The sequence below is a fragment of the Heterocephalus glaber genome, unplaced genomic scaffold (genome assembly GCF_053883595.1).
Source record: "Heterocephalus glaber isolate CG9 unplaced genomic scaffold, H.glaber_assembly_v1.0 deba00001497, whole genome shotgun sequence".
Taxonomy (NCBI): domain Eukaryota; kingdom Metazoa; phylum Chordata; class Mammalia; order Rodentia; family Bathyergidae; genus Heterocephalus; species Heterocephalus glaber.
This window is the reverse complement of record NW_028258320.1, coordinates 47,150,638-47,174,529: the sequence shown is the minus strand read 5'-3', so window position 1 is coordinate 47,174,529 and position 23,892 is coordinate 47,150,638. Positions and strand designations below refer to the sequence as shown.

General features: G+C 37.4%; 1 protein-coding gene across 6 annotated transcripts in view; it reads left to right on the top strand.

The window, feature by feature from the left end:
• The window catches only part of Arhgap19 (Rho GTPase activating protein 19), a 77,952-nt gene that overhangs the window by 35,972 nt on the left and 18,088 nt on the right, over nt 1–23,892 (top strand). For 4 of the 6 annotated variants that reach the window (XM_087185056.1, XM_087185055.1, XM_087185057.1 and 1 more), the window contains exons 7-9: nt 4,762–4,827; nt 11,259–11,450; nt 14,497–14,595. In XM_087185056.1, the coding sequence (XP_087041182.1) occupies nt 4,762–4,827; nt 11,259–11,450; nt 14,497–14,595 (357 nt within the window). Of the gene's footprint in view, nt 1–4,761; nt 4,828–11,258; nt 11,451–12,216; nt 12,394–14,496; nt 14,596–23,892 lie in introns of those variants that run through there. The other 2 variants (XR_015440382.1, XM_013069810.3) reach the window with 2 other exon arrangements.

The following is a 23,892-nucleotide window of genomic DNA, read 5'->3' as shown; positions in this document are numbered from 1 at the left end:
AGGTGATTTGTTTCTTTTCTCTAACTGCCTGTAGAATTTTGTTCTTCTGTTGGGTTTCTGGGATCTTGACTATTATATGTTTAGGTGTAGATTTTTTTTGATCATGGCTAGTTGGAGTTCTATATGCCTCACTTATCTGTATGTCCAATTCTCTACCTCTGTCTGGGAAGTTTTCTACTATTACTTCTGTGAACAGTTTTTTATGTCAATTGTACTTTCTCCTGTTTTTTCGTGGACTCCTATCAGCCTTATGTTATTCTTCTTTACATCATCTAGCAGCTGCTGGACTGATTTCTTTTTTTAAAAAAATTATTTATTTATTTATTTTTGGTACCGGGGATCAAACTCGGGTCCTTGCGCTTGCGCAGCAGGCATCGAAACCGCTGAGCTAAATCCTCGGCCCCTTGGACTGATTTCTCATGGTCCCTTCCTATCTTTAAGAAATCTCTGTTTTCATGGTCCTTAACCGCAATCCTGTCTTCTATATCTGATATTCTGTCTTCAGAGTCTCTTAGTCTGCTCTGCATGCTTTCAATGGAGTTTTTAATGTCCTGAATATCTGTTTGAATCTGTTTCATGGATTCCATTTCTTTCTTATGTTGGGCGATCATGGTTTCCATTTCTTTCTTATGCTGGGCATTCATGCCTTCCAGCATGTTTCTGATCTCATCTATTTTCTTATCTGTTTCTGTTCTAGAGCCTCTAATCATGTCTTTCACTCTGCTCACCATCTCTGTAATTATCTGGGAGATTATTTCTGCTTTGAATTTCTCTAGAGCCTTCATACATCTATTTTGTTACTTCCTGTGCTATCAGTTCAGGGTGTCCAGGTGGTTGATTATCAGACTTTTCCACCTTATTTCCCCCAGAATTTGCCTTTTCTGGGGTGGAAGACTGAGTTTGTGCCTTGCTTAAATGTCTTCTCAATTTTGTTTTTGGTACTGTCCTTGGTTTAATTCCTGGGTTGATATTTCAGAATTGCTTAAAGTAGGTATCTTTGTTGCTTGTGTTTAAAACCCTTGTGGAATGATTGCTTTTCAGAGATGTCTTCCAGATATAGCTGGTCTTTAGGTTTTGAGACTCTAATGACTCTGAGGCTATTTCATTTTCATTATACTAGGAAGGACAACTGATTAGATCAATCACAACATCTTCGCTCAAATGATGCAACCAGCAATACCATAGCATCAAGTGCAGCTTAGAAAATGACAATTTGTGGTAGTTATTAATTTATCACATTTAACTGTGTGAATTAAATCAAAACCGAGGACCAACCCAACATATGTTTATAGTGAATAAACTCTTCAATATAGCAACTTTACCCTTTGGGATGGGGAGTTAGAAGGAGTTGGGGAGGGAGGGACAGGTAGAAAGATCAGGAATGATTAGTGGTGAGACCAGAAGACACACGAAGATCACACAAATTCTTAAGAAATTGATAAAGGCAAGAGGAAAAGCAGAATGAAAGAACAAAGATGTGAACAGAATCGCCTAATAGCAATAGGGAGGCTAGGTACTGTATTTACTTTCCTTTAAAACTAATGATAATCATGAGAAGGAAAAAGAGAAGAAAAGAAAAATAAAGGAGAAATCCGAATTCAGTCCAGAAAGGAACAAATAGAGAGATGAAGAGCAATGTAGGACAGAGAGAGAGAGAGAGAGAGAGAGAGAGAGAGAGAGAGAGAGAGAGAGAGAGAGAGAGAGAGAGAGAGAGAAAAGAAGAGGAAAATAAAAATTTGAAGAGAGTAGAAAAAAGTAAAACTTAAGAATTAAAAATAAGACAAAAAATTTTTTTTGCAAATAACAAAAAATAAAAATGAAGGACCTCCTTCAGGGTATGTCTCTGCTGTCACAGTAGGCAATGTAGGCAGCCATGTGCATATACAAGTCAGTGAGTCTCAGCAAGCCAGTAGCAGACCTGTGAGATTCAGGCAGATTTTTGGCTGCTAGTCCCATGTTGAGCTCCCTGTCCTCCTGTAGGGTTGAACTCTGCAAAGTTCTACCGCAGGTTCCAGTTGCCCTTCCCCTGAAGATAGTGCAGCTTCCGATGGGAGGTGATGATCCCTCCAACTTACCAAATATGGTAGTCTGGTGTGCCTTTATTGTAGAGATTCTCTTTACTTTTCCACTGACCTTCAGTTTTCATTGAGGAGCCTGAGAGGCCCTCTTTCTGTTGCTAACTTCTGCTCTATTTTGCGGCGCTCAGGGCAGGGGCCTTTATAATCCCCTGTGCCTCTGTAGTGTGGAACCAGGTAATAGAAGAGCCAGGAGGCCAGAGGGGGTTGGCGGGGGGGTGGTGGTGAGGGGGAGAAGGGGGTGGGGGGATGCCGGGGTGGTGGTGGGGAAGCTGACTGGACCCTGCAGGCGCCCGAGCGGCTAAGCAGAGTGCAGGACAGAGCAGGGGCTCCAGGCCGCGCCTGGGTCTTCACGGTGCTGTGGCCGGCGGAGCCTGGAACTACTTTTTTTTTTTTTTTTTTTGATGGTCCTGGGTATTGAACCCAGGGCCTTGCACATACTAGGCAAATGCTCTACCACTGAATTATACCCCATTCCTGCTTTTTTGACAGGACTCCATTAGTGTTTGAGTGTTTCCTTTCTGGCATAAAAAGTCCCCAGCTCACTTTGTACTTTCTCTGCCTTGGATCTAGAATTTTTATTTCATCAAGGAGCCCTAATTTCCTTGAATAACACTAGGTATATTAATTGTTTCTGGGATATTGTGTTTTCTAGGTTCTTTGAGGATGAGACAGTAGATTTAAAAAAAGTTTTTTTTTTGAGGCAGGATCTTGCTATGGAATTCAGGCTGGCTCTGAACTCACTATGTAGCCCAGGCTGGCCTTGAACTTGCAGCGATCCTCGTGCCTCAGCCTCCTGCGTGCTGGGATTACAAGGATACACCACCACAACTGGCTTTTTTTTTTTTTTTAAAACAGTGTCTCACCATGCAGTTCAAGCTGGCCTTGAACTTGCTGTATAGCTCAGGCTGGCTTCAAACTCATGGCCATCCTCCTGCCTCAGCCTTTTGAGTAATAGAATTACAGGTGTGTACCACCATGCCTGGCTCTTGGTTTCTTTTATTTTCTATTTCTAGCTTTTTTTTAACACTACAAATTTCAGGTTTTAATAGTATTTATATGTACTATTTGCTTTTTCCTACAAAGTACTTAGATTAGTTTCAAAATAATACAGTGGTTGCTACTAATAGTAAACCTATGTAAATTTGTTAACTGAAGTTGAAGATTTCCTTATGGTTCCTTTTCTCTTGAATATAGTCCATTAAGGCTGTATCATCAGAATATAGTTTTTAAAAAGTTTTATGAAATAATTAATTTCTCTACATTCATTTTGTCAATTTAATAAACAGGTTAATTTTTCCCCTGTTTTTGTTCACCTTTTTTCCTTGTAGATTTAATTTTAACTTTTTAAACCTGTAGTATATTCATGTGATTCAGAAGTCAAAACTATATTAAAAGGTATATTTAGAGAAATTGCAGTCCTTTCCCTAACCAATTTCCTTACTTTTTGGTTTATCCTAGTATTTCTTTTTGTAAAAACAAGTAAATGTATGTATGTGTATGTATTCTTATTTTCCCTTCTTTCTTAGTTACTTTATGTACTATTCTGTATCCCTGCCTCCCTCCCTGCCTTCCTCTTTCCCCCTTCCTTTTTCTTTTTCTCTTTTGTCTTTGTTTCTTTCTGTCTGCCTCTCTGTTTCTCTCTCTTTCTCGTGCTCTGTTTTTCTCCTTTCTTATTCTACCTCTCTTTTTTTTTTTTTTGGTACCGGGAATCGAACTTGGGTCCTTGAGCTTGCAAGGCAGGCGGTGGAACCACTGAGCTAAATCCCCGACCCTTTACCTCTCTCTTAATGACTACATAGTACTGTGCTGTACTGATTTTTTTTTTTTTTGGTACTGGGGATTGAACTCAGGACCTTGGGCTTGCGAGGCAGGCGGCGGCACCACTGAGCTAAATCCCCAGCCCTTGTATGGATTTTTAAAAGCTTACTAACCAGTTTCCTATTAATGAATATTTAGGTTGTATCTTTGGTTAACCTTAGGAAAGTGTGTTTTGCATTTCTGGAGTTACATCTTCAGGATAGATTTCCAAAAGCCAGATTTCTGGATGAGTAAATGCAAATGTAATTTTATTAGATATTGCCATATTGTTCTCCACAGTATTCTATTATTTTATACTTAGTAAAAGAGTGGATGTATTATTTTATGCTACTACTAAGACTTGTCGCAGAATTCTATCTCACAGTAATCCTAAATGATATTTTTATATAATGATTCTAAAATGTGATCTGGAGACTCACTTGCAATTTATAAGGATTTTGGAGATGTTTTTGGTTAGATATAAAGATTACTAAAATGTCTATATTTTCGTGTCTGGCTCACTTCAGTGTATATGTGTAATATTTGATTTTTTAAAAAATGGCAACCACTCTATCAGTATCTTTTTTTTTTTTTTGGTACTGGGTATCGAACTTGGGTCCTTGAGCTTGTGCAGCAGTGGCGAAACCACTGAGCTAAATCCCTGGCCCTCATATCAGTATCTTCTCACAGTTTTCCCATCAGATTTGTTAAGGTATCTATTTAGTGGCAAGAAAAGGAAGCTATAAAATAGGGCATTTTGGGTAATGTTTGGTCTTTCCGAAATAATCTACCAATAATCTAAAAAACTATTGGTTTTTTGTGACATGAAAGAATTTTTAGCCACTGCTAACCACTAGGTCCTGGTATTCTTTTATGTTCCGTTCAGGCTCCTGGTTATATTCGGGAATGTGCCAGATTGCACTATTTGGGCTCTAGAACTCAATTATCAAAGGTAAGAATACAAAACTAACATTCTTTTTCTTTCTTTCTTTGCTTCTGTCTGTCTGTCTTTCTCTTTTTCTTTATAAGTAATTTATTTGGCCCATGATGCTGGTGTTTGGAAGGTCCAAACAATATGGTACCAGCATCCTTAGTTGTATCACAACATAACAGAGAAGTAGAAAGGGAAACAGCTTTGTACCAAAGAGACTAAGTACATGAGGTGCCCTTACTGTATAACAAACCACTCCTTTTTTTTTTGGTACCAGGGATCGAACTCGGGACCATGTGCTTGCAAGGCAGGCACTGGAACTACTAAGCTAAATCCCCGACTCTAACAACCCACTCTTTTTCATTTTTTTTTTCTTAAATTCTTTTATTGGTACATTTAAGTATACAATACGTTTACATTTATCATTGGGTGCTTGTACCTGTACATGATGTATCTTGGTTCTTATTTTTTTCCCATTACCTGTGTACCCTTCACACCCTCCACCCTTATTTACATAGACTTCGTTTCCATTTTTTTTCTTTTCTCATAATTTTTCCTTTCCCTTCTTTTTTTTTTTTTCCATTAAGTTTATTGGTACATTTTAGGTATAAAATATAGTTACATTCATCATTGGGATCTTGTACCTTTACATGGGTATCTTGGTTCTTATTTTTTTCCCCTTCCCCTGCCCTCCCTTCACCCCCTCTACCCTTCTCTATTTGCAAAGACTTTGTTTCCATTGTTTTCCTTTTCACATATTTTTTCTTTTCCCTTCTTTCCTTTCCCCTACCCCTCCCACTTCCCCTACTCCTTTAGACCTTTTTTCCTATTATACAATATCAATTATACATTTTAAAAATTACAATATCAAGATCTAGAAGACATTACCACAGATGTTACAGAATTTAAAAGGATATAGAAAGCATATTACAAAAATCTTTTTTGAGGGCCGGGGATTTAGCTCAACAGTTTCGCTGCCTGCTGCACAAGCACAAGGACCCGAGTTCAATCCCCGGTACCCCCCCCCCCAAAACAAATCTTTTTTGAAATAAATTTGGCAACTTCTAAGAAGTACCTTGGAAGACAAATTAATGAAACTGACTCTGGAGGAAATATAAAATTTGAATAGCACCAAATAAAGCAAGTATATTCCTAGCTTGAAAACCTACCTATGTGACAACAACAGGCTCGTATACATTTTAACTAATAAATTATATCAAACTTTTAAAGCAGAAAGAAAAAGCCATATGATCCCGTCAGTAGTTGGAGAAAAAGTATTGGAGTAAGTTCTACACCTGTTCATGGTAAAAGCTACCAGGTGACTAGAAGTAGAACAGAACCTTCTCAACAGATAAAAGACATGTACTCCATATTTCCAGGAAAAATGCCTTATATGAATGGAGAAGATACAATGCTTTCTCCCTAAGGTAGGGAACAAGGGTAGATATGCCTACTCTTCATCTGTTCATTAAACTTTGAAACCTAGGGCCAAATCAAAATAGTTTGGTAATAAAATGACACAATTGGGATAGGACTGGCCAGGTAGAATTAAAATCTTTATATGTATATGAAATGACCATCTGCAGAGAAAATACTAAGAAATGTCTAGGAGCTCCTAGAACTTGTATTTGAATTTAGCAGGATTAGAAAACATAAGGTATATATAAAAATTCAGGTCTGTGTATACTTGCTATAAATGAAGAATTGGATATTGAAATTTAAAAGTTATGTAGGAGTACAAAGGACCTAGAAAAGGAAAAAGAAAAAGAAAACTGTTGGGAGACATTTCGTACCTAATTTTAAGACTTCTTGTAAAGCTACAGTAATCAAGGCAGTGTTGGTGTAAGGAAAGACTTATAGATCATTGGAATAAAACAGAGAATCTAGATTTAGAGCCATACATATATGGTCCACTGAGTTTTGAAAAATTATTTAACATTAACATTTTATAGAACATAAACTCAATTCAAGAGCAGAGGAAAAGATAGTGTTTTCAGCAAATGGCACTAGAACACTTGGTATCCATATGTAAAAAATTAACTTCAACTCTTTATTTCTATACATAAAAATAACTTGAAAGGATCTATGAACTTAAATATGAATGACTAAAACTATAAAACTTTAAGAAGAAATTATAAGGGAAAATGTTTATGAATTTAAGGGTAGGCAAGAATTTCCTAGGATATAAAAAACATGGTGTATAAAAGAAAAAAATTGGTAAATGAGATTCCATCAAAATTTAGAACTTTAAATGACATCATTAAGAAAATGAAAAGTAGTCCTTAAACAGACCATATTTATAATGCATATAACCTATGACCAGAATATATAAAGAACTCTTACAGCTCATTAATAGACAATCCAATTAAAATGTAGACACAAGAAGATGATAAATAGCCAGCACAGCACAAGGAAAGGTGTGAAACACTAGAATCAGAAAAATACTAATCAGTACAATAACAAGATTGAATTATATAGTCATTAGGAAGATGAAATTCATGACTCTTTCTTTTTGTTGGATTTTCCCCCTTTACATTTAATTTCACCTTTCCCTTCTTTCCCCTTCCCGTCCTGCCACCCCTACCCCTTTGAACCGTTTCTTCCTATTTCAAATTATCAATTATTCATGTTAATCATTTTAATCCTTATGTACGCTTTCAGTTTCTCACACTAGAGAAACTATTCGGTATTTACACACGTGTGTCCTATTTATTTCACTTAAGAGGATGGCCTCAATATGCATCCATTTAGCTATAAATGTCTCTAATTTCTCTTTCTTTATGGCTGAGTAGTACTCCATTTTATAAAAAACCCCACATCTTCTTATTTCCGGTTTCCAGTTGATGGGCACTTGGGCTGTTTTCAAGCTTTAGCTATTATGAACTGTGCCGCTATAGACATGGGTGTACATGTATCACTGATAACAACCCACTCTTGAGAGAATTAACTCTGTAAGACCCAACCTATTCTACCAGAGTACATTAATGTATTCCTGAAGATGGAGTTTCCAGGACCTAATTACCTTCCATTAGACCCACCTCTTCAAGGTTTTTCTGCCTCAACACCATGACACTGAGGACTAAGCTTCCAGGATTGAACCTTTGGAGACAAACCATATTCAAATATCATAACAATTTAGCCAGTGTAACTAAGTGTAAATAGAAAACTATTCTTGGTTCAAACAAGGAGAGTTAAGATTAGAAGAATGTAAAAAAAAGAACAAAACCCAAAAACACGAAATCAAATGAAACCATGGAAAATAGAAAATAAAAATTACAATTCATTTGTATTTTACAGCAAATATATTAAATACTTTATAATAACAAAAGTCTTATTTTTTATTTTTTAAATTTAATTTAATTTTTTTTTTGGTACCAGGGATCCAACTCGGGACCTTGTGCTTGCAAGGCAGGCACTGGAACCACTGAGCTAAATCCCCAGCCCCATTTTTTATTTTTTATAATTTTTTAAAAAATTAATTTTATTGGTACATTTTAGGTATACAATATAATGACATTCATCATTGGAAATTTGCACCTTTACATAATCTCTCTTGGTTCTTATTTTTTCCCCATTCCTCCACCCTCCTTATTTACAAAGACTTTGTTTCCATTTTTTCATTTTCTCATATTAATTCCATTCCCTTCTTTCCTTTCCCCTACCCCTCCCACTTCCCCTTCCCCTTTGCCCCTTTTCTTCCTATTTCACATTATCTGTTATAGCTTTTAGTCCTTATTTACACTTTCAATTTCTCACACTAGAGAAACTCTTCGGTATTTACACATGTGTGTCCTATTTATTTCACTTAAAGTATCGCCTCAATGTGCATCCATTTAGCTATAAATGTCTCTGATTTCTCAGTACATTGTCTAAGAAATAAGAGAGTAAACTAGTCTTGAGAAATGTTATATAATAAGCTTGGCTTTTTATAATGTGTGTAATTTGGTTGAACTTTTCATACTTATTTTTTGTTGTTTAAAATTTAGAATATTGTATGTCATGTTTATTTAAAAATTTGTCTCAAGGGCCAGGGATTTAGTTCAGTGGTTTCGCTGCCTGTTGCACAAGCACAAGGACCCAAGTTTGATCCCTGGTACCAAAAAAAGTTTGTCTCAAGCAGTAGATTGCAAGCTTACTGAGTCTTACAGTTCTGCAATTTAAACTTTATTTTCTCTACTTTGGTTTGTGTTGTGATTTTTTTTTTTTTTGGTGCTGGCGATTGAACTCAGGTCCTTCCGCTTTGGAGGCAGGAGCTGGAACCACTGAGCTAAATCCCCGGCTCTGGAATCTTAACTATTATATGCCTCTATGTAGATTTTTTTGATCAAGGCTAGTTGGAGTACTGTGTGCCTCACTTATCTGTATGTCAAGTTGTTTTCCTGTACTTGGGAAGTTTTCTGCCATCACTTCTATGAACAGTTATTTTATGTCATCTGCACGCTCTCCTGTTTCTTCACTGACTCCGATCTGTCTTACATTATTCTTCTTTGCATCATCTAGCAGTTGCTGGATTGATTTCTTGTGCTCCCTTAGTATTTTAAGAGATCGTATTTTTATTTTATTTTGTTTTTTTTTTGTACTGGGGCTCAGACTTGGGTCTTTGCGCTTGTGAGGCAGGTGGCAGAACCACTGAGCTAAATCCCCGGCCCTTTCATTACTATTTTAAAGAAATTTTTCTTTTCCTGGCCAGTAATTGGAGTCTTATCTTCTACATCTGAAATTCTGACCTCACATTGGCTTATTGTGCTGCGTAAACTTCCAGTGGAGTTTTTAATCTCCTGGATATCTGTTTGCATCTGTTTTATGGATTCCATTTGTTTCCTATGTTGGGATTCCATCATGTTCCTCAGCTCCTCTATTTTTTAATCTATCCCCACACTAGATTTATTCATCATGTCTTGCACTGTGGACACAATCTCTGCTGATATCTGAGAAATTATTTCTGATTTCATTTTTTCCAAATCCTCTTTTGTTGTCAGTTCAGGGAGTCCAGGTGGTTGAGTATCAGATTATTCCATCTGGTTTCCCTTTGGCATTGCTTTAGGTGATCTGGAAGTCTGCTTTTGAGACTTCTTTATGTGTCTTCTCATTTCACGGTTGGGGAAAGGGGTGTGTGCTGCTGGCACCCACTTGGCTCACCTCCTCGGTGCTTGGGGCGGTGGTATGTCAGCCCAGAAGGTTCACCTCCTCTGTGCTGGGGGTGTTCTCTGCTCTTTGGCACTGGGGGCAGTGGTATGGTGGCCTGGAAGGTTCACCTCTTCAAAAGTACAGTTTTACGTGATTCATTTTTACTCAAAATTCAGTGGCATGGTAAAACTGTCAAGTGGCTAAAAGACCTGAGACCGAAGGATCTTAAACAGGGAAATGTATGATGCTTATTTATAGAAGATTACATATGATTATTGAGTTTTAATAATGACAAGTTAGGGGCTGGGGATTAGCTCACGTTCTGCCACCTGCCTCGCAAGCACAAGGACCTGAGTTCGATCCCCGGTACTAAAAAAAAAAAGAGAAAAGTTAGAAAAACCTTACCACTTTTTTTTTTTTCGGTACTAGGGATCAAACTCAGGACCTTGCACCTGTCCATGGCACTGAGCTAAATCACCGGCCCACCACCACTTTTTGATGAGTTCTATTTAGTTTGTCTTGTTAGAAACCTAAGCTGTCATCTTGTGCTTTTTTTCTGATCCTGTATATTTCTCCCTGTCATTAATACATTCACAATGAGGTTGTAATTCATATATCTTACTGCCAGGAAGCTCTCAACCACTGGTGGTACATACATGATTGTGCCTTTGAGTGGTTTACCATGCTGTCCCATGCTGCCCATTGGGACATTCATGCATGTACCACTCATGGTTCAGGCCAGTAGGCATGTGTTAAGGAAATATTTGGTATATCCAGGAAAACAGTATTTGATTTCAGTTTAACTGGAATGTGGCTTTTCTTAAAGAGTCATTGTTGTTATTCTTTTACCACTGCCAAGTAGTTGTTACATTAAATTGTCATGTATGGGAAAGGGCAATGGCCAAGAAGCAATACCCTGTGTTCCATGGTGTGCCTGTCACTTCAGGGTCTAGGTGACATTATAGCTTAACCTCAGTTTTTCAGTGGGAATGATGATATTTGTCCTGCTTACCTTGTAAGATAGCAGTGAAGATTACATGAGATTAAATGAGGTTTTAAAGATGTTTTGAAAACTGAACTCTGCTGCAAATATAACTCTTGGTAGCAATATTCTAGATGCATTTAGGTTCTCTGGGCAGGCTGTGGGAGTGGGCTATTAACCTTTGCTAATAGATTCTTTATCTCATTATTATGAGATCTTTTTCATTCTTGGATAGAGGAGTATATACCAAGTTCCCAAGCGTTTTTTCCCCAGATTTTTATGGAAACTCAAAAACAAAGCCAATAGGATAAATTAATTCATATTTCTTTTAAATTTTCTTTAGGATGATTTTGATCTGACAGCTTCATGTCGTGCTAAGTCCTTCCAGCTGGCAAAATCTCAGAAATGGAACCAGGCAGATTCCTGCTCTCAGCAGGAGGAGATCCAGCAGCGTACAGAAGAGGCACTGAGAGAGCTCTTCCAGCATGTTCACAATATGCCAGAGTCAGCAAAGAAGAAACATCTTATTAGACAGGTGCCTGAGTGCAGGAAAATACTAATGGAGCTCTGGAAATCTGATTGTGTTTGTAAAATCACTGAGAATATTGTTAAGGATCTCATTTAGTTTTTGGCTGTCATTGGGACAAGCTTTGGCTCAGACAAGAAAGAAAGCTTGTCTCTGGAATCTCAATGTACTACAGCCCCACTGGAGAAAGGAGTGGAGGCTCTTGGATTTCTCCAGTAAAACAAGAGGTTAATTTTGGTAATAAAGTATATCAAATTTGCTTAGAGAGAACCAGCAGTTCCAGTATATTGTTTCAAGTTTGAAACACTAAATTTTCCTGGTGGATAACTTGATTTTCTGAATCTCAATTTTGTCATTTAGAGATAATGTACACAGAGTGGCTGGCAAGTGGTAACTCTTACTAAGGGAGTTGTTTGCAAGTTGTAAAGCATTATAAATCAAGGCCCTAATCTGATACTATAAAGTAGGAATTCTTCTGGCCAAGTTTATTTACTTTGGAATTATGGGAGCAAAATTAGGTCTTTCATTGCTTTGTTGAGTACTCAATGCATAGTTTGAGTAAATCCTGATGACTTGGGTAGTTTCTTTTTCACAAAATTTATTATATTTATCTCAATCTCTTGAATTTTAGCTGAATAGGCAGGGCCAGTGTATAAGTCAGCTTTCTATAGCAAATACTTGAGCTAATCAATTTAAGTGAAAGCTTTGTTTTGGATTTCAGTTTTAAGAGATTTTAATTCACGATTGAGTGACACTGTTGTTTTTTGGTCTGTAGTAAGGCAGCACGTGGTGGCAGGGAGAATGTGGCAAAACCTTATATCTCATGGCGGGGAGTAAAGAGGAAGAGACCAGGACCCAACAATCCCCTTTGAAGGCACATCTTTAGTGAACTAAAACCTTCTGGTAGACCTCACTTTTTCAATGTTCTGCCACCTCCCAGTAGCACCACAAGGTGAGGGACTGAGCCTTTAATACATGGACTTTGGGGATGAGGGGGCATTTGTATATGTGCTGCTGAAATGAGCACAGAGAGGGTGTTTTAAATCTAGACTATAACAGTCAACCTCTTATTTCTTATTCAACTTAGGACCTTCTCAGGGGAAGAGTCTATGTTTGTTTTCATTTATTTTATACCTAATATCAAGCATAGGATCAGGTGTAAATGAACTAAGCTTTTTTGTTGATCTAAGTTATTCTACGTAATTAAGACTTTTTTTGTTACTCTTTTTGAAGATGTAACAAATTGTTCTATGACTAGAATTTTTCAGAATGTTGGCTGAGTATTATTGTGGACTCAAAGTAAGCGAGTGACTTAATTTTCTTTTTTTTTTTTTGGTACCAGGATCGAACTCAGGTCCCTGCACTTACGCAGCAGGTGGCGAAACCACTGAGCTAAATCCCTGGCCCCTAGCTTTTTTGTTTTTTGCTGTTGTTGTTTTGTTTTTTTGGTACTGGGGATTGAACTCGGGACCTTGCGCTTGAGGCAGGTGGTGGAACCACTGAGCTAAATCCCCGGCCGACTTAATTTTCTATAGAAACTAAAGCAGCAGTTTTGTGTAGAATGGGTATGACTTCTTTCAAGAAGAGTACTGAGGGTTAAAGATACAGTAATATAAAATGAAAAACATTATTTTTGCTTTTTTTTTTAGAAAAACAGGAAATTACAGACAAAGATAAAACATATGTCACTTATGCCACCACTGTTTGTTTCAGTTTTTTGAGGCAGGGTCTGGCTATGTAGTTCAGGCTGGTCTTGAATGCACTGTGGAGCCCAGGCTGGCCTCAAATTCATGGTGATCTTCCTGCCTCGGTCTCCTGACTGCAGGGATTGCAGGTGTGCGCCAGCATACCTGGCTCCACTAATGTTTGTATTTTGGCCATTTCTTTTAGTTTTTTTCTTATGAATATATATTTACATAGTGTGTGTGTGCGCGCACGCGTGTGTGTGTGTGTGTGTGTGTGTGTGTGTGTGTGTATCTGTTACTAGCAATTGAACCAGGGGCTATACATTTAGCTATATCCTCAGGCTTTTTTTGTTTTGTTTCGTTTTTGGTACTGGGGATTGAACTTGGGATCTTCCACTTGTGAGGCAGGCGGTGTAACCACTGAGCTAAATCCCCAGCCCTCCTTAGCCTTTTTTTATTCTGTATTTTGAGACATAGTTTTTTTTTGGTACCAGGGATCAAACTCTGGTCCTTGCGCTTGTGCAGCAGCGGGTGAAACCACTGAGCTAAATCCCTGGCCCTGACAGTATTGAAAATTTGCATTCTGATCTATTTCTTTTGATGATAATGAACTCTATGTAAACCACTTTAATAACTTTTTAAAAAGTGTGATATGAACTTTATATTAAATTAAGCACTGTTTTAGGTTGGACTCTGGATGTCCAAGATGCTTTTATGCAAAAAAAATTATGATTTATTAGCAAGCAATCTTGGACAAATTCTGTAAGCTTGCTAATTCTCAGTGTCCTTGTCTGTAAAATAGGGTGATAGTTCCACATTTAAGGAATATGAAATGTAAGAAACCATTTTGGTTTCTTTGTGGAAGCTTAGTTTCTATCTTTGTTTATTTGCTTTTTACAGTGCTAGGGTTTGAACCTATTGGCCTTGTGTATAGTAGGCAAGCACTCTACCAATGAACTATGTCCCAGCCTTCATTTCTGCCTTGTATCTGCTTGTCAACTTGCTGATATATACATTAGCACAGACTTATTTATTCCTGGACTTCTCTGTTACTTACACTTAGCTGTTGATTGTCACAGACATCTCTTTTTCTCTGTCTCATTATTGTTGTTATTATTATGTTGGCAGTGCTGGGGGTTGAACCCAGGGCCTCATATATGCTAAGCAAGTAATCTGCAACTGAGCTATATCGTCAGTCCTTTTTATTTTATTTTGAGACAGGGTCTGGTTAGTTTTCCCATGCTGCCCTTGAATGTGCAGTTCTGTTGCTTCAGTCTTCTGGGTAACTGGTATTGTAGGTGTGCACAACTGCACCCAGCCTGACTGTTGATGGGAGAGTTTTAATAAAATGTATACTGTGTTTCTTTTAGTTTCATAAGCAATCTTTGACCCAAACACCAGGACGAGAACCTTCTACTCCCCGGGTACAGAAGAGGGCCCGTTCACGCTCCTTCAGTGGGCTTATTAAGGTAGGTATTCTGTGCTGTCTTTTTCAGTATTGAGTGAGGAAATTTAAATCTGCCTCTTTTCTTTTTGTTTTTTTATGGCAGAGTCTCACTATGTACTTCAGGCTTGAACTCACTATGCAGCCTTGGCTGGCCTTGAAGTCATGGCAGTCTTCCTCCCTCAGCCTCCAAGCGCTGGGATTACAGGCTTGTGCCACTAAGCACGGCATGTCTCATTTTGCAACCCCCCCACCCCCTTCTCTTTTCTTTTCTTTTTTTTTGCTGATTTAAAAAAATTTTATTGGTACCTTTTAGGTATACAATATAATAACATTCATCATTGGAAATTTGTACCTTTACATAATCTCTCTTGGTTCTTATTTTTTCCCCATTCCCCCACCCTCCCTTCAACCCCTCCATCCCTCCCTATTTACAAAGACTTTGTTTCCATTTTTTCATTTTCTTTTATTAATTCCATTCCCTTCTTTCCTTTCCCCTACCTCTCCCACTTTCCCTTCCCCTTTGCCCCTTTTCTTCCTATTTCACATTATCTATTATACCTTTTAGTCCTTATTTACACTTTCAGTTTCTCACACTAGAGGAACTATTCAGTATTTACACACGTGTGTCCTATTTATTTCACTTAAGAGTATCACCTCAATGTGCATCCATTTAGCTATAAATGTCTCTAATTTCTCATTCTTTTTTAAAATTTTAAATGTATAACTTTATTATCATTCACTAAATATACACATATACAAAAATTAAAATTATTCAAAGAAAAGCAATGCAAGGGAAAAATTATAATATTCAAATATGATAGAACTCAACCAAAGCAAAACTGAAAAGTACTTAAACATTTTTCCATATAATTTAAAAAAACATCTCGAGGATTAACAAGACATCAAAGGATGTGATTTGGGGCTGGGGATTTAGCTCAGTGGTTCCGGTGCCTGCCTCAAAAGTGCAAGGTCCCGAGTTTGATCCCTGGTACCAAAAAAAAAAAAAAAAAAAAAAAAAAATCGAAGGATGTGATTTGCTTTAGAAAGATTTTCAAAACTAATATTGAACAAATAGTGATATGAAAAAAAAATTCTAATTAGCTAGTAGACTCCACATAGGCCACATTTTTTAAAATTTAAATTTCAATACAGTCATGTGACATGATGGAACTGTAATCTGGGAAATATGTTAGTAGGCAATTTCATCTGTGTGTATCGCAAAGTACCACACAGAGTGCCAACTTCTAAGTGCAAACTGAGAAGGTATATGTCAATCATCTGTGATGGCCCCTTGATGTTATCCAAATACGCAGTAAAACACGAGTTACATGAGGCTACCACTGGCATAGCAGCACACTGTTTTACAGTAAACTCTTTTATATAAGTAGGATTATGCTCTAAAGGATGAAAAGCACAGCATGTTATGATAAGTACCTAAAACAGTAACAGTCATTTATCATACTATCGAGTACTGTGTACTGTACATAGTTGTATATGCTTCTTCTGGAAGCACACCCTTCTCTCCTTTGATCTCAGTGACTCTTCCTTCCCAACCCACTGATGAGCTCCAGCCTAGTCTCTATCTACATCTCTTCCTATAGTTTTAAACACAATCTATATATGGATTCTTTCCAGATTCCAGCCTGTAACTCTGATCTCTCCCCTTCCCCTCCTGCCACCTCTATCCCTTTGAACCGTTTCTTCCTATTTCAAATTATCAGTTATTCATTTTAATCATTTTAATCCTTATGTACACTTTTAGTTTCTCACATTAGAGAAACTATTCGGTATTTACACACATGTGTCCTTTTTATTTCACTTAAGAGGATGGCCTCAATATGCATCCATTTAGCTATAAATGTCTCTAGTTTCTCATTCTTTATGGCTCAGTAGTACTCCATTTTATTAAAAAACCACATCTTTGTCCAGTTTCCAGTGGATGGGCAGTTGGGCTGTTTCCAAGCTGTAGCAATTACAAACTATGCCGCTACAAACATGGGTGCACATATATAGCTGTGGTTTGATTCTTTTAATTCTTTTGGGAAGATACCCAGCAGGGGGATAGCTGGGTCAAATGGGACTTCCAGTCCTAGTTCTTTGAGGTATCTCCATATTGATTTCCACAGTGGTTGCACCAGTCTACACTCCCACCAGCAGTGGAGCAGTGTTCCTCTTCCCCACAGCCCCGCCAGCATTTGTTATTGGTTGATTTCATAATAGCAGCCATCCTTTCTGGAGTGAGGTGGAATCTTAGCGTTGTTTTCATTTGCATCTCTCGAATGACCAGTGATGTTGAACATTTTTTCACATGTTTATTTACTATTTCTACTTCTTTGTGTGAGAAATAGCTGTTCATTTCAGATGCCCATTTTCGGATTGGGTCTTTAAATTTGGGAGGTCTGATTTTTTTAAGTTCTTTATAGATTCTAGATGGTAGACCTTTGTCTGAGGAACAGCAGGTGAAAATTTTTTCCCACATTGTGGGTTGTCTCTTCACATTGTTGGTTGCTTCTCTTGCTGTGCAGAAGCTTTTTAATAAGAAGAGATCCCACTTGTTGATTGTTTGTGCTAGTTCACGGGGAACTGAGGTTTTGTGGATAAAATGTTTTGCTACACCAATGTCTTCAAGAGTTCTACCTAACCTCTGTTCCAGCCGGTTCAGCGTTTCTGTTTTAATATTTAGATCTTTCTTCCATTTTGATTTTAGTTTAGTGCATGGTGAGAGATAGGTCTAGTTTTAATCTTTGGCAAGTTGAAACCCAATTTTTCCAGCACCATTAATTAAAGAGGCTATCTTACCTGCAGTGAGGGTGTTTGGCTCCTTTGTTGAAGATGAGGTGGCTGAGTGTGTCTGGCTTTGTTTCTGCATCTTCTAATCAGTTCCACTGGTCCTCAGGTCTGTTTCTTTGCCAGTACCATGCTGTTTTTATCACAGTAGCTTTGTAGTAGAGTTGCAGGTTGGGGATTGTGATACCCCCTGCCATGTCTCTGTTACCTAGAATTGCTTTTGCTATTCTAGGTTCCAAATGAATTTTTGGATTGTTTTCTCAAGGTCCATGAAGTATGCTGCTGGGATTTCAATTGGGATTCCATTGAATCTATATAGTAGTTTTGGAAGTATGGCCATTTTCACTATGTTGATCCTTCCTTCCCAGGAGCAAGGGATGTCTTTCCATTTTCTGATATCACCTTCAATCTCTTCTCAGAGTACTACAGTTTTCAGAGAAGAGCTCTTTGATTTCTTTTGTTAGGTTGATTCCTAGGTATTTCAGTTTTTTGGATGCTATTGTGAAAGGAATTGTTTGCCCTATGTCTGTCTCAGTTTATTGTTCATGTAGAGGAAAGCTATTGATTTTTGTGTGTTGACCTTGTATCCAGCTACTGTACTGGATTTGGTTATTAAGTCTAGAACACTTTTGGTGGAGTTCTTGGGGTCTTCCATATAGAGTATCATGTCATCTGCAAATAATGACAATTTGACTTCTTCATTTCCTGTCTTTATTCCTTTTATTTATTTCTCTTGTCTAATTGCCGTGGCTAATGTTTCCAGAACTATATTGAACAGGAGTGGTGATAATGGACATCCTTGTCTTGTTCCTAATTTGAGTGTGAAGGATTTCAGTTTTTGACCATTTATTATGATATAGGCTGTTGGTTTTTCATAGATGGCTTTTATCAGATTGAGGTAGAGACCATCTCTTCCAATTTTTTGTAGGGTTTTTATCATAAATGCATGTTGGATTTTGTCAAATGCTGTTTCTGCATCTATGGAGATGATCATATGGTTTTTGTTCTTGGCTCCATGGATGTAGTGTCTTACATTTATTGATTTGCGTATGTTGAACCAGCCCTGCATCCCTGTGATGAATCCCACTGGATCAGGGTGTATGATCTTCTTGATGATCTTCTGCATTCTATTTGCCAGTATCTTAGTAAGGATTTTTGCATCTATGTTCATTAGTGAGATTGGCCTATAGTTCTCCTTTTCGGTTGGGTCTTTCTCTGCTTTGGGGATCAAGGTGATGCTTGCTTCCAGGAATGAATTTGGGAGTATTGCTTCCCTTTCAGTTTCATTGAAGACTTTAAACAGTAGTGGCAGTAGTTCCTCTCTAAATGTCTTATAGAATTCGGTGGTGAAGCCATCACGACCTGGGCTTTTCTCAGTTCTTAAGTTTTTAATTACGTTTTCAATTTCATTGATTGAAATTGAGTTGTTTAGAACTTTTACGTCTTCTTCATTCAACTTTGGTAATTCATATGTATCTAGGAATCTGTCCATTTCTTCTGTGTTTTCCATCTTATTGGCATATAGATTCTCAAAGTAGGTATTGATGATCCTCTGAATTTCTGCTGGGTCTGTTGTGACTTCACCTTTTTCATTCCTAATTGCATGGATTTGGGCCTTTTCTTTCCTTTTTCTGATAAGGTTGGTTAAAGGTTTGTCAATTTGGTTTATTCTTTTGAAGAACCAGCTCTTGGCTTCATTGATTTTTTTTGTATCATTCTCTTAGTCTCCATTGCATTGATTTCTGCCCTGATCATTATAATTTCTTCCCTTGTATGAGCTTTGGGTTTTTCCCGCTCTTCTTTTTCTAGAAGCTTGAGGTGCAGCATCAGGTTGTTTAATTGGGCTCACTCTGTTTTCCTAATATGAGTATTCACTGCTATGAATTTCCCTCATAAGACTGCTTTCATTGTGTCCCATAGATTCCGATATGTGGTATTGTCATTGTCATTTAATTGAAGGAACTTTCTGATTTCTTCTTTAATTTCCTCTGTGACCCATTGGTTATTCAGAAGTGTGTTGTTCAGTTTCCATGTGTTTCTGAAATTCTTGTGGTTTCTTTTGCTATTGATCTCCAATTTCATCGCATTATGGTCTGATAATACACAGGGAATAACTTCCATTCCTTTGCACTTACTTAAACGTGTTCAATGAGCGAATATGTGGTCTGTTTTGGAGAATGACCCGTGTACAGCTGAAAAGAATGTGTAATTTGATTTTGTGGGGTGGAACACTCTGTAAACATCTGTTAAGTTCATTTATTCAAGAGATTGATTGAGTTCTAGTATTTTTTTTTTTGTAAAAAACATTTTTTTCCCCATTAAGTTTATCGGTACATTTTAGGTATAAAATACAGTTACATTCATCATTGGGATCTTGTACCTGTACATGAGTATGTTGGTTCTTATTTTTTTCCCCTTCTCTTGCCCTCCCTTCACTCCCTCCACCCTTCCCTATTTGCAAAGACTTTGTTTCCATGTGTTTCCTTTTTTCATATTTTTCTTTTCCCTTCTTTCCTTTCCCCTACCCCTCTCACTTCCCCTGCTCCTTTAGACCTTTTCTTCCTTTTACACTATCAATTATATATTTTTAAAATTATAATATCAAGATCTAGGAGACATTACCACAGATGTTACAGAATTTAAAAGGATATAGAAAACATATTACAAAAATCTTTTTTGAAATAAATTTGATAACTTCTAAGAAGAACCTTGGAAGATAAATTAATGAAATTAACTCTGGAAGAAATATAAAATTTGGATAGCACCTATTAAAGAAAGTATATTCCTAGCTTGAATACCTACCTATATGACAACAACAGGCTCATATACATTTTAACTGATAAATTATATCAAACATTTAAGCAGAAAAAAGAAGGAACACTTCTCCCCTCATTTTAGGAACTCAACATTGTGCTAATCCTAAAACTGGATAAAGATAATAGAAGAAAAAAGTATGAACATAGCTAGAAATTTGTTTAATAGAACAAACTTTTAGAAGTCAGCTCTGGCAGTATGTAGAAAGTGGTTTTATTATAGGGATGGCAGTGTTGGTTCAGCATTGGAAGATCCACCCCCAAAAGTCATTATTTTAACAGAGGAAAGGAAAAAGCCATATGATCCTGTCAGTAGTTGGAGAAAAAGTATTGGACTAAATTCTACAGCTGTTCATGGTAAAAGCTACCAGGAGACTAGAAGTAGAATAGAACCTTCTCAGCAGGTCAAAGACATGCACTCCATACCTCCAGCAAACACGCCTTATATGAATGGAGAAGATACAATGCTTTCTTCCTGAGGTAGGGAACAAGGGGAGATAATGCCTACTCTTCATGTTTCCATTAAACTTTGAAACCTAGGCCCAAACCAAAATAGTCTGGCAATAAGATGACACAATTAGGATAGGATTGGCAAGGTAGAAGTAAAATCTTTGTATGTAGATGAAATGATCATCTACAGAGAAAATACTAAGAAATGTCTAGGAGCCCCTAGAACTTGTATTTGAATTTAGCAGGATTAGAAAACACAGGTATATATAAAAATTCAGAGGCTGGGGATTTAGCTCAATGGCACTGTGCCTGCCTCGCAAGCGCAAGGTCCTGAGTTCGATCCCAGGTACCAGAAAAGAACCAAAAAACAAATACTATATAACCCAAAATCTTACTGGGGATTTAGCTCAGTGGTTTCCCCGCCTGCTGCACAAGTGCAAGGACCCGAGTTCGATTCCCTGGTACCAAAAAAAAAAATTCAGGTCTATGTATACTTGCTGTAAATGAAGAATTGGATATTGAAATTTAAAAGTTATGTAGGAGTACAAAGGACCTAGAAAAGTAAAAAGAAAAAAACTGTTTTGGAAGACATTTAGTACATAATTTCAAGACTTCCTGTAAAGCTACAGTAATCAAGGCAGTATTGGTATAAGGAAAGACTTATAGATCATTGGAATAAAACAGAGAATCTAGAAATAGAACCACACATATATGGTCCACTGAGTTTTGAAAGATTATTTAATACTAACATTTTTTAGAACATAAACTCAATTCAAGAGCAGAGGAAAAGATAGTGTTTTTAGCAAATGGCACTAGAACATCTGGTATCCATATATAAAAAATTAACCTCAACCCTTTATTTCCATTCATAAAAATAACTTGAAAGGATCTATGAATCTAAATATGAAAGACTAAAACTATAAAACTTTTAAGAAGAAATTATAAGGGAAAATGTTTATGAATTTAGGGTAGGCAAGAATTTCCTAGGATATAAAAAACATGATGTATAAAAGAAAAAAATTAATAAATGAGATTCCATCAAAATTTGGAACTTTAGGGCCGGGGATTTAGCTCAGTAGTTTCGTCGCCTGCTGTGCAAGTGCAAGGACCCGAGTTCTATCCCCGGTACCCCCCCCCCCCCAAAATTAGAACTTTAAATGACATCGTTAAGAAAATGAAAAGTTGCGGGGGATTTGGCTCAGTGGTTTTGCCGCCTGCTGCGCAAGTGCAAGGATCTGAGTTCGATCCCTGGTACCCCCCCCCCCCGCCAAAAAAAGAAAATGAAAAGTAATCCTTAAACAGACCATATTTATAATGCATATAACCTATGATCAGAATATATAAAGAACTCTTACAGCCCATTAATAGACAACCCAATTAAAAAGTAGACACAAGAAGATGATAGATAGCCTATATAGCACAAGGAAAGGTGTGCAACACTAGAATCCGAAAAATACTAATCAGTACAATAACAGGATTGAATTATACACTCATTAGGGAGATGAAGTTAAAAATTTTAAAAGAACAAATGTCAGCCTAGGTGTGAACCAGTTAGAACTTTCTAATACTGCTAATGTGAATGTAAAATGATAAAACCATTTTGGAAAATATAGAAATTTCTTGTATTACTGTTAAGAACCAACAGTCCTATTCTTAAGTTTTTACTTGATAGGAATGAAAATGCATATTCACAATAGATTTATTTGTACATACAAGTTGAGTGTCCCTTATCTGAAATTCTTGGGACCAGAGTGTTTCAGATTTTCTTTTGAAATCCACTTGATCTGTAAAGAGGGTAGCTACTCCTGCTTTTTATTTCAGGCTCCTGTCACATGGAGTATTGTTTTCCACCCTTTAACTTTCAGACTATGAGTTTCTTTTTTAATTAAATGTGTTTCTTGTATGCAGCATAGTGTTGGGTCTTACTTCTTGACCCATTCTGCCAGTCTATTTCTTTTGATTGGCGAATTGAGACCATTAACATTGATGGTTATAACTCATACATATTGACTTATCATTGTCATGACTTTTTCTTTTTGTTGGATTCTCCCCCTTTGCATTTAATTTCTTGTCGTGCCCGAGGGATTCATTCTGCCGGGCTTCCTGGAGTTGTGATCCTCATTATCTTTTCCTAGGATATTGTATAAAATTTTTTTGAGTCCTGGGTTGGTTGGGTTTCTGGAATCTTAACAATTACATGCCTATGTGTAGATTTTTTTTGATCAAGGCTAGTTGGAGTCCTATATGCCTCACTTATCTGTATGCCAAGTTCTTTTCCTCTGCTTGGGATGTTTTCTGCCATCACTTCTGTGAACAGTTTTTTTATGTCATCTGCACTCTCTCCTGTTTCTTCATTGACTCCAGTCAATCTTATGTTATTCTTCTTTGCATCGTCTAGCAGCTGCTGGATTGACTTCTCATGGTCCCTTACAATTTTAAAGCAATTTTTCTTTTCCTGGTCACTAATTGCAATCTTATCTTCTGTATCTGACATTTTGTCCTCACATTGGCTCATTCTGCTGTGTAGACTTTCAATGCAGTTTTTAATCTCCTGGAAATCTGTTTGCATCTGTTTTACAGATTCCATTTGTTTCCTGTGTTGGGATTCCATCATGTTCCTGAGCTCCTCTCTAGATTTATTAATCATGTCTTGCACTATGAGCACAATCTCTGCTGTTATCTGAGAAATTATTTCTGATTTCATTTTTTCCAGATCTTTTGCTGCCAATTCAGGGAGTCCAGGTGGTTGAGTATCAGATTGTTCCATCTTTTTCCCCTTTGGGGTTGCTGTAGGTGATCTGGAAGTCTGGTTTTGAGACTTGTTTATGTGTCTTCTCATTTCGAGGGGTGTGTGTGTGTGCCACTGGAGCCCATGTGGCTCACTTCCCGTGTGCTGGCAGGGGTGGTACGGTGGCCCAGAAGCCTCTTCTTGTGGGCTGGGAGCCGCTCACCTCCCGTGTGCTGGCGCGGGGGTGGTACAGTGGCCTGGAAGCCGAGTTCTAGTATTTCGTTACTTATTTTTTGTCTAGTTGATCTATCTATTTGTGATAGTGGGGTATTGAGGTCCCCCACTACTATTGTATTAGTGGTTATTTGATTTTTCACGTCCATTAGTATTTGTTTTATATAGATGGGCGCACTAGTGTTTGGTGAATATATATTTATGATTGTTATCTCTTGTTCTTGGATTGTTCCCTTTACAAGGTTATAGTGTCCTCTTTGTCTCTGTTAGTCAGCATTGGTTTGAAATCCACTTGATCTGCAAAGAG